A 12,106-nucleotide genomic window follows, 5' to 3' on the forward strand; every position below is an offset into this window, starting at 1 on the left:
GATGGTAAGTCCCTTTGGGGTGGACTTTGGGCTTTTTCACTTTGTAAACCTATAACGTGCACAAAAAAGATATATAAAACGATAAAGGAAAGGGAAAAAGCCAAAAAAGCATAATATGAGCACTTTACAAGTTTGTCCTACTAAATGGATACACTGTTTCCAAGGTAAAGAATGAACTTTGAACCTCAACAAGCTAAAAAAAAAATACATTTTCAAAAACTAAAATAATGTTCTGCCTAAACAGTGAATATTTTGCACTTGTGCACTAAGTGCATTTGTACTTAAATTTTAATATTTTACATCCTGTATTTGTTTATACAGCATACTTTCTCTGGATATGGCTGTTGCAGAGATCAAACCTGCAGCCTTTTGGAAAAATCTGTGCTTACACTAACCACTTGGCTAACATATCACGTTGCCTTTGACACAGAAAAGCAGCACTCCAATTGTAATTTTTTTGTAACACAATTATTTCTTTCAGCATGCCTTTGTTGGATAGCCAAATAGAGAAGGGACAGGAAATGAGGGGAGAAAGAGAGATGGGGGCTGTCATGCAACAAAGACCCCCGGCCAGACGTTGCGGTTCATGGTCAGCGCCTTAACCCCCGGGGCCACCAGGGCACCGCAGCACACCAACTGTTGTTGTTGCAGTTACATGAACTATAAAGTGGTTTCAACAGTGAAGCTTTACCATCCAGTCCCCCTCACATGAACCAGAGTATAGCAGCTTATATTGGTGTCAATATGAGACCTTTCACAGTATTCAGTAGCGGAGTGGTGTATCACTATCTGACCATAATGGTCTGTGGTTGGACTATATAGTGGTCTTGATTGTGTCTGAAACAGGAGGAATGCTGCCAACCTCTCATCTATGTGTTTATCTCTCAGCCCACATCACCACTGGGGTTTAGCTGACAGTAACTGGTTGCTTTTTTAAACTCACCGTGGGCCCCGTGTGTATACTCATGCATGCCCATACACACTAGGCATAAATGTCAAGACGGCGCTAATGAGCAAGGCATACGTGAGGTAGTTCTCTCTGAGGACAAAAGACACACGGGCGAGTCCAACAATGTTTGACAACACTCCTAATCAAAAAGCTACGTTACAAAATTTCATTTTAGACATTTATTTACTATTTTATTCATGTATTACGCTACGTTTGTGAACCCAAGACTTTTGTAAACTCATTTCAAGCACCAAAGTAATTGAGTGTAGGTTTGTTTTCACAAGAGATTTGAGAAATTTCAAAAAGCGAACATCAACTTCTCACCTTTAGGGTCAAATTATCTCATTATACATTGCCCTGGAACACAATTGGGCATCACTGTACTGAAGGCTGAGTTTGTTCTGAACATTTTGTTATGAATCACATTGGTATCAGGTTATATGCAAATACCCTTAAAAGGAGAATTTAAGAAGATATGTAAAAGTGCCCTTAGACCTCAGAGGGTTAAATTGGTCATGAGGCCAAGCAGCATTGGTTATGTTTAGGGTTCAGGAAAGGAAGGAGTAGCAAATCAAGGATTCATCAAAACAGGATTAAGATGAGAAAACATGACACTTTAATGTCCGTGTGAAACTTTAAAGTCCGTGTGGAGGTTTGTTGTTTTTACAGCAAGACAAGTATAGACGAGACTAGGCATACTGAGTCAAATAGAAATGAATGAAAACATAAGAAATATACAACTTCCAAAAGTAACGACTACGCAGTTTTAGAGAGGTTCGTCAATCTCCTGACCGCACCATATTACATAACAGCCCACCACCAGCCCCTTAGCCACCCACCCGGTCCGCCTCCACCATCCAGGGCACTGCGGTCGGAGTACACTTGTACTAGAACAGGCCAACAGCCGCTTCACACGGCTGGCAGAGGGTGATGCCAGGCAGGCAGCTGTCCAAACACAGTCCAGTCCCTAGAACAGAATCAGAGCAGCACGATAATGAAAACAAGTGTGTAAACATCACCCTTTCTTTGTTACCAAGGAGGAAAAGCACACACAGACTAGAGGAGAACAAAAAAACCTTTATGTGTGTGTCAGGTTAATTAACCAACGCTATGGAAACATGCACACTGAGAAGCCTTTGCAGCATGATCACTTTCTCACATATCGCTGTGTTCTCATGGTGATGATGTCGATGCTTTGTTTGCTCTCAGATGAGTGAACAGAGAAACACTTTCTGCTACAAATCCTACTCTTTTGACTGGATACCTGCCAGTTTCCAGAATATGTGTGCTGCCGATCAGCATGACATTGCACATACTGTTTGTTCAAATGCCCCCCCCCCTCACCTTACCACACACACGCTTATTTTCCTTCTCCCGTTATGTATCCATGCAAGAAGACATTGTAAGCAGCAATCCCCATACTTAGCCCTGGGTTGTTAGTGTTCTCATGTTCAAAGCCTCCACAGAGTCACGTCAGGCCCAGTCATCTGTGGATGTGATCCCATGTTGGGAAACAAAGAGGCACTGGGCGGGAATGGCTACCACACACACGCACGCACACACACACACACACACACACACACACACACACACACACACACACACACACACATTGGTGAAAGAAAAGTGGTTGATTTCTTTTACTTTCGTTTTTCCTCCTTACTCTCTTTTTAAGAATTAGACCATGGCATTTGCTCTTTTTCCTCCTTCCCATACCTTGACACACACACACACACACACACACACACACACACACACAGGATTATAGTGTGGTATGGGCGGGAACCACTAGGATTATTACTGGAAAAGAGTTACACAACCAGAACAGAAGTTCAAGAGGTAAAGAGAGTAGAGAATGGATGTAGTCATAGTTGTGCACATACATACTATACTAAGCACCCTGATCCGTCACACACACACACACACACACACACACACATACACACACACACACACACACACACACACACACACACACACACACACACATGCACAGGTTAAAACTGACAGTTATAAGCTCCTGTCATTATTACACTCCACTAACTCACAAGCCATCACTTTGTTTTCTTAAAAAGAAATTGTGAAAAGAGTTGGGGAAGTCCAATTTCTTTGGGCGTCTTGTTTATATCCTGTCAGATGGAAGTGCATAGAGGGTTAACCAAATCATACTCTCCCTCAAACAAGGATTCGTGCATTGTTTCTGAGAGTAGGCAGCTCCACAGACTGCGTAAGCCAAGTCTGGTCCTGTATCAAGTTTCTAAGTGTGAATCTCATTTTCCCTTGTTTGTGTGAATGCAGGGGGGGAAGGGAGAGCCCCACGTCTTCAAGGAAAAGACCTTTAAGAAGAAGCGGCAGTGCAGCGTGTGCCGTCAGAACATCGACAACGTTGGCTCCTTCTGCAGAGGTACATGTTGCAAGCACGTGTTGTCGTTGTTGTATTTGCAGTTTGGTCATTCACGACTAAGTGACTCTAAAGAACCGAGCAAACATGGTAACCAATGTCATGATAGGTTAGAATGGCAGCAGGATGTAGGATGTGTCACGTATGAATGAATAAACGGCAGCACACACCAGCTGTGTCACGTAGTGTAGTGTCATTTGATCCCTGAAGCATACGCTGGACGCGCCATTCAGACAAAAGAAGTACGGGTGCCAAATCTGGGGAGCGATTGTGACAAAAATAACTGCTTTTCTCAAATCTTATGGGAGTGTGCCTATGTTCCCACAGCCCTATGTTCCCACATTTCAAAAAAAAATTTTTTTCACTGAAAATTAGGCCCTATGTTCCCACATTTCTAAGATTTTTTTTCAAAATTAGGCCCTTTGTTCCCACAGCAACATAGGGCTGTGGAACCATTGGGCTGTAGGAACATAGCGCTCACCCCAACTTATCACGTGTCGCAAATATGACAGTTGCATATCCTGATGCATCTACATAGAGTGCTGCAGGATTGAGTCCTAAAGCTAGAAAATGCATTCTAGCATTTTTTGCACTTCCGGTTCCCTCGTATCAAAGTCAGTGGGTTTTTTGAATGGGTTTTTGGTTTGATGCTTGAAATAAGGTATGTGGTTAAAATCCCATTGGTTTTTTGTTGAGGGAACCAGGGCAGTGCTAACTTCCAGGTTGGCCTACAAAAATACTTCACCCTGCGACTAACTATTGTAAGCCCAAATGCAAATCTCGGTATGTGCTTCCCTTCAGGATGTAAGCCATACAGTAGGGTGCAGAGATTACGTGTGACATGTGAACATGAATATAGCAGGAGGATATCAATGCAACATGCAATAAAATCAAACAGAGATGAAAGTTCCGTAGACAAATATTACTTTACTACTTTGTTTACCTTATTACTTTATATGTAGACTAAACTTGTACTATATACTCATTTTGACGTCTTTCTTTTCTTTCCTCCCTCCTTTCTCATTCCTCTTAGTATGCAAGACAGCCACCCACAGGAAGTGTGAGGCCAAGGTAAGAATCCACTTTTACAGTTTCCACTTCTGAGCATCAGCCTCAAAACAAAAAAGAAGAATCAGTCGTGACACAGTCATGGGAAGTATAGAAAGTGCTATAATCAGCTGGGACAGAGGATATTATTTCTTCATTATCCACTGAACAGTTGATTACCATCCACCATAAAGGTGTATTTTCTGTTTATGTGCATTTTCAGTTTGCGCATAAAAAACATTGGAAGTGGGAACAGCGCTGGAAATTAAAAAAAAAAGTTTTTATGCCTAGCTGAGGTTAAAAAGTTGATGTATCGATATTAACAATGCAATGAAAAGTGCAATGGAAACAGGAAACATTCATTCGCATAATGCCTTTTTTCTGTAAATTAGTTCAAATTTGCGCTACATTTAAAACCTGACTACTGTCAAGCTCCAGCAAATAAAATGGATTCACATGGATTCGTTAAGTTAGTGACCCGAGGCATGTCTCATTAAACAAGGTCAAAACACCCAAATCATAAATGTGATAAAGGAAACTGTGAACCCCTTGGAGTTATGTGAACATAATGATGCCTAATGTAACATTAAGTAGACTGTGGTAACTATGGGAAGGACGCATTTATGGTTTTGTCTTCAGAAGAACGGCATAAATATGAGAAAACTAAAACATAACTGTGAAAGATAATGCTACGTGTAAGACATAAAAGGCTTACATTATATAAATAAGCATAGGTGGTTTATATATGTCATATTTGTTGATTGAGTTGAATGTTTCCCATTCCAGTAAATCTTGACATAATACATCATTTCATTAAATCAGTTCAAATTGATACTCAGTAAATCAATCAGTATTGATCACTTTAGTAATATGAACTATTTGAAGTTGACAGTGTGAACACAACCTGCTCTGTAGCTTATTAAATGTGCAGTCATCACCAGCCATTACCATGACCATAATTTAAGGTCTTACCCAGTAGCTGACCCACTAATCTTGCTTACTGGGTCAGATCTTTGTTCGTATATTAATGTTACTGCACTGGACTATAGGAATAACATGTAAATCCTTATCGAAGCTGTTTAGAAGATTATGTTATGCCAGTGAGGTGTGAAAAGACGCATGACAGTGGCTCTGTGAGGGCAGAAGTCTCGAGATCTCTGCTAATGTGAATGCCGCTCAGTTGCATTCCTCAGAAAGAGCTGCAAGCCTTGCTTGAACCCCACACTGCTGCCTCTGTGAAAGGATCATTGATGGAGAGGATGGTGTAATGAATAGACAGAGGGATGCAGAGGGGGAGAATGCCAGCCATGGCCAAGGTGAAGAAGAGGGGAGAGGCTGAGGCAGGGAGCCTTGGCAGGCGAAAGAGAGAAAGCCAAGGGCAAAGGCATGTGGCAAAGACGAGCCTCATTCCTCTCTTCCATCCTCTGGTCTTTTATCTGCGGAGAGGAGAGCCCTGAGGATGCGTTCCGAAATGAAAGGATGGCTTTGAAATAGCACATTCAAAGGGAGAATCCGGCACCTTTACTGTGGATGTCAAATCAAAGTACTGATGGTATATGTAGTCCATTGAAGGATTCCCCAGTGTGTCTATATTGACTGAGAAAGCGAGTTCTTCTGCTCGCAGAGCCCTGGCAGCTGTGCCTACATGTACCATAATGCGTTGCGCGAGCAGCGACTTCACTAAGCTCTGTTAGCTTCTTAGTAAACAAAATAAACTCACAAAATGTCAAGAAAGGAAATACTCTTTGTACAGAAAAATACAGCTGTACACCTTCTGAGTTGAAGTTTGTCTCTGAACCAGGATGAGATTAATTACCTTGTTAACTCATCATAAAACACACTTCATTCAAACGACAATGTCGAGATTAATCCTTAATTTACGTAGTAAAATGTGAAAATATGCCATCTCCACACCTCTTATATTCCCCCGGGGTTTCTTGTTGGCGGCTCTAACTTCTTCTTCGTAGGCAGACAAAAGCTGCCCCAAAATCACCCTGCTAGCTTTGGTTGTCTTATCTTTGGGATCCTGACGGTCTCCCGCACACCTCTGTCCAAGTAAACATGCAATAATGCATTCAGCCCTGTGAAAAATGTCATCTGCGACAGTAATCAGCCATAACATAGTAAAAAATGCCCATGCTGACATTCATTACACAGTGCAGCAGAATTATTCCGTTTCTGTCTGTATCAAAAGGCAATTTGAGCAAAGGCGCCACCAGTCGATGTTTGCTCTTGGCAGCTCATGTTCTCCGGCTCTCTGCCCCATCCATATAGTCCCTCCTGCAGCTGCACCCTCTTTTGGCCTCTCTCTGGCTGAATATGGATGGCGCTGAATATCTGAGACAGCCAAAACAATAAAAATAAAATGTACACTGTAACTAATGCCCGTCTATAACAGCTAGTTTGCAATACAAGAGAAGAACACAGGAAAGTTTGTGAATGGCATTGCGCCCCCCAGCTACCAAAGCTGAAGTAGCTCTTTCGTTCTCCAGTAGTGCAGATTTTGCATCTGGGCTGGCTGAGCCCTAGAGACAAGGGGAACATTGGAAAGAACTGCAGGCGTTTTTTCACAACATATCCCTTATTCAAATACAGTTAATAATTGCTATTGATGATAGCTTGGCTATTTGAAAATGGCAGGTTTGTGCAGGATGTCCCGTGTCATGCAAGTGATGATTCTCTCTGACCAATCAGTGGTCTGCTGTGTTTTAAACTCCTTCTAGCGTCGGCCCATGTTGCTTTTTTTATCATCTCCCCGGGGTGATAAAAAAAGTACCAGGTACTATCAAGAACTTTTGCTAATGGAAAACCAAAACAGGTCGAGTTGAGTATAGCCGTGGCATACCATGCAGTGTAAATGTGGCATTAGTAAGCAGTAGAGGTGCTGGTAGGTGCATTTTGTAACCTTTGGACGGAGCCAGGCTATCCGTTTACCGAACGGGTAGTCTATATCCCCGACGTTCCACTTCCGGGACTGCTCCGTTGCAGACAGAAATTCCGGAATTTCTCTCATTTAGGCCGGATATCCGTTGCCTTGGGCTTCCTTTGTGTTGGCATTTTAAACTCTGGTCGATTTATGAGGACTATGTTTAACCTCTTCTCAGATCTCTGCAGGGTAAATCCAGACAGCTAGCTAGACTATCTGTCCAATCTGAGTTTTCTGTTGCACGACTAAAACAACTTTTAAACGTACACGTTCCACCTAAACAAGTTCCTTCCCGAGGCTATTTTGCAGTGACACTGGGCCTGCTGCCAGTGCTTATCGCCGCCCATGACGATTGTGATTGGTTTAAATAAATGTCAATAAACCAGAGCACGTTTTTCACCCATCCCAGAAGGTCTGGCAAAGCGAGACTACCAAACGAGAGACAAAAGGGCTGAAGAGAAAATGTTTCTCTGTCCCTCTGTAGACATTTTTATTATTTATTTCAACAGAACATATCATTTTTCACATTATCTCCTTTTTTGAAAGAAACCTAGTGGGCAGATTGTAAAACAGCGAACACACTTTATTTATAGTTCTACAGAAAAATTCAGGTTAAACTGAATTGAAGATTGATTACAGAAAGAAGCAGGATGTTGTTTAATAGCCTTACTGTGACTGTCTGATGTGTTGTTGTTGACGGGTTGTTAGACAGAGATTTCCATCTGTGCTGCCCAGGAAGGGAGAGGTCGGATAAGGCAAGGCGAGGGGGGATCTGGCGGCTGGGTTCATCTCAGCTGTTATCTAACCTCTAACCTGAGGCAAGATGGAGATAGCATGCCAACAATCTGTAATACTGTGAATTCTAAAATGTATGATAACTTTGTGGCGAAATACCGTAAATTAATAGCAGATCCCAGCTGTTTGCCTTCCTAGCTGATTAGCTTTAGCCTTCCTTTAGTCTCACATTGCCAGATCTATCTTCACAGTGCTGTGGAGTAAAGTCTGGCTACACCATAGATACACCAATGGTATTCGCTCTGGGTTGTTTGCATTTCTTTAAACCAATCACACACTTGGGTGGCGCTAAGCTCCGGATGCAACAACGGTGCTTCTGTAAAATGGTCTCTGGAAGGAACTTGCTTTGGTGGAACATTTGCACTGTTCATACAATACCGTGACGTGAGCTATTTAAATAAGCTGGATACATGGTTAAACATAATTTGCTCTTATCACCGCAGTACTTCATCCACAGCAATTCCCGCCAATCGGTCCTGAAACGGCCCAGTTAGATAGTAAATGCCATAAACATATTCTTCTTAAATCTTTACAATCATTCAAATAAAAAAAACAAGCAGGCCTGCCTTATTGCATGGTTCAAATTCCCGTCAAAACCTGCAATTTTCAGAGTGTAACGTTAGCTTGCTAGCTCGTAGGTTGTTCTTATTGTAAAGGGGCAAAACCAGGCTTATTCTGGCAATGTACTTCCGTTGATCCAGACTAGCCTTCCTTCTATAGAGAGTGACCTGTTGTGTGCTAAACAGAAGTTTTTACCTGTGTTACAAGTCTAATTAGTTCATGGTGTTTCCTCACTTGTACCTCACCTCACATTTGGCAGTTATTACCTGTAACCTTGTGCATGTATCAACCACCTCTGCTCTCCTTCTCCTCCACTGCATATTTACTTGTTCGTGTTTACGTGCACTCACACATCTGGAGATCTGCCCTCTGTCATCTGTAAGCCATCCTGTTCTCCTCAGGCTTCTATTTACATCTGGTGTTGCCGTAAGCTGGGTGACAAATCATCTCATTACAGTATAGTAAGTACAGTATCCCGTCACTAGGTCTGCTCCAGTTCTCTGCAAAAAGCTCCCCTCCTAGAGAGAATGAGTGGTGATTATAGGTAGTCTACGTACAGTTCATGTTTTCTTGTTGTTTTCTTGTTCTCTTCTGTCACTATGTTCCCTACTCTTTGCCCACAAGGTCAACAGCCTCCAGCTGACCCATCTCTATTCTATTAAAAAACACTCAGAGACTCTCTCTCTCTCTTTCTCACACACACTAACACACACACACACACACACACACACACACACACACACACACACACACACAAACAGAAGGCCATAAACAGTTTTATTTCAGCATGTTCTCTCAGAGAACAGTTTCTCCTTATCTTTATTCCAAGTGGAAAATCTAGTCCACAGGGAAATAGATGGGGGGGGGGGGGAGAGAGAGAGAGACTGGGGCCCAGGGGCAAAGAGATGGGAACAGTGGGAGGAGGAAGGATTAAAATTTGTGAAATAAAGCCTGTGACAAGTTCACTGGCCTGTCTGACTAATTAGGCAAGAAGAGGCATTTCCGCTGGTTCACTGAATAACTGAAACCCTTGGATTGGCTGGCTGAGAAGTAGACTGAAAGAGTGATGGATATGGACTGGACTGACTGAATGTATATGGGGATTGGCTGATTGTTACCCCTGAATTAGTCTGGCTCAACGAAAGTACATTTCCCGAATAAAGCCTGACATCCGGCGTGAGATCCAGCTAAGTTAAATAGCTCACATTATTGTATTGTGTGAACAGTTAACTTAATTAAATATTTTGTGTGGCGTTTTCTTTTGGGGGATGCAAATGTCCCACCAAAACAAGTTCCTCCCTGAGAATATTCTGCAGAGGCACCGTCGCTGCTATGATTGTGATTGGTTTAAAGAAATGAAAACAACCCATAGCGTTTGTTTCTCCCATCCTAAAATGTATCTGTGGTGTAGCCAGACTTCACAGCGCCATTGAGATAGGTGTGGCAATGCAAGACTTCCCCCTGAGTAGACCCAGTGTGACCACTTTGCTTTGAGTTTTGTTATGAGATCAAAAGCCATCAATTCAAATCAATCAAATGTAATGGCCTTATTTTGTTCAACATCGTCCAATTTGATTTGTTATTAAAGAGCAGCCAAGGGATGACAGGAAATGGGGGAGAGAGGGGGGGGGATGACACGCAGGTCAATTTGAACCCAGGCCAATGCCAAGGACTTAGTCTATATTGTGCGCACGCTCTACCGGGTGAGTTAGAGGCCACCCCCAAACTGATCCTAGTTCAACATTAATAAATTCAAAGATTCAAAAAAGCTTTAATGTGCCAATTTATTTTTTTGCAGACAGTTAGTCCAACACAAATACTGGAGTTATAGTTTGTTTAAAAAACCAACCAGGTCAACCCGTATCGAGTAGTGTTTACTTTGGGGAGACTAAACCTCCCCCTGATGATAGCATCTGGAACTCAACATTTTTAAAGCCTTTTTACATAAATCAAATACTTATGTTGCTGCAGTGCTAATCACACCCTCTTTGGCTTTCCATTTACTTGACTTTTTATTCAACCCTTGTGTTGTCTTCGGGTCAAATTTGACCCGTTGTCTAAATGTCTATATCAGCAATATGGGTTTCTTTTTAACTAATTTTGATTACCCAAAAATAACATGGATCATTCCATACAACGCGCTTCGCAAGTACAACAAAAATCTATACTTTCATTGAATTTTGTGTTTTGTTCAATTATTTTTGCATTTTAATTTTTTTATTTTTCGAAACAGTATCTCGACTGAACGTTGACATATGCCATTCAATATTAGTCTAAAAAAATCATAATTCTGCTTTTTAACTCAAGAATTAGGTATAATTTCCTATAGATAAGGTTTATTGACAATGAATTCCAAAAATGAGTTGGTGTTAGTGGTGTTTATACATGGTATTGAAAAGAAGCGGTAAACGTCAAAAAAAGTGCCAAAAACTTTGAAAAAAGCGCCAAAAGAGACAAAAACGTTGGAAAAAGTGATTTTCAGTTTTGACCCGGGAGGACGATGCATGGTCGAATGGAAGACAACACAAGGATTAAGGTTTGCGCTGGCAAAGCAAAACTGATAACAACAGCAACAAAACCAAGGATTTAACAAACATTGACCTGAAAAATTAAATACAATCTAATAACAGGATGAAGTGCAGGTGGAGAGATGGGCGTAGAAGCTCAGGTGAGGGAATGAGGTGATTAGGCAGGAGAACATGCAGAGAACTGATTGGCTGGGGAAAAGTCAGGGAGCGGAGAAGATCTAACGAAGCTGATTCAGAGCAGGCGTGTAGATGGGCAAAGGAGGGAAAGGCAGCACAGAAGGCAAAACACAGCAAACATAAGTCCTTTAAGCACTGAAGCTGTGTCAGACAGGAGTAAAAACAAAGGCAGACTAGCTACTATAGGCAACGTAAAGGCAAAGTCTGCGATTCTAATCCAATATACTTTTTGTCAAATTCACCGAATATCTCCTTACAGTCCGCTTACGGCTCTGTGTCCATGCTCGGACACTTTTTGGCTAACATTCTGTCAGAATATCGGTTTCAATATAAATATGAATGATCTTGTAATGTTTTCAGTTGATTCAGTGGTGTAAAACTTAAATGATAATGTATTACCTTTATAAGGTAATATAATTTTAACCATTTACTTTAGCTTTGTCTGCAAAAAGAAGCTAACACTGGTGAATTATCCGTGCGCTGCCCTTTGCTATACTGGGACACCCCTATCTTCCCACTGTAAAAACTCATCGAGCGCTGCTGGTTTTTCGGGGGTATTACCAGAGATGTTCCGATACCGATACCAGTATCGGTATTGGCTCCGATACTGCCTAAAATGCTGGTATCGGTATCAGGAAGTACTGGAGTTTATGCACCGATCCGATACCACGTAATAAAGCCCTAAAGAAAATCTTTTTTTTTTTCCTCCATTAAAGTAGTTT

The 12,106-nt window shown here is 41.7% G+C and overlaps 1 protein-coding gene across 9 annotated transcripts in view; it reads left to right on the forward strand.

Annotated features, from left to right (window-relative positions):
• tns2a (tensin 2a) overlaps positions 1–12,106 on the forward strand; it is a 67,127-nt gene that overhangs the window by 17,578 nt on the left and 37,443 nt on the right. For all 9 annotated transcript variants that reach the window (XM_031286375.2, XM_031286381.2, XM_031286378.2 and 6 more), the window contains exons 2-3: positions 3,248–3,353; positions 4,384–4,421. In XM_031286375.2, coding sequence (XP_031142235.1) covers positions 3,248–3,353; positions 4,384–4,421 — 144 coding nt within the window. The remainder of the gene's footprint in view (positions 1–3,247; positions 3,354–4,383; positions 4,422–12,106) is intronic.

Source organism: Sander lucioperca, chromosome 12 (assembly GCF_008315115.2).
Source record: "Sander lucioperca isolate FBNREF2018 chromosome 12, SLUC_FBN_1.2, whole genome shotgun sequence".
In the NCBI taxonomy this organism is placed as follows: Eukaryota; Metazoa; Chordata; class Actinopteri; order Perciformes; family Percidae; genus Sander; species Sander lucioperca.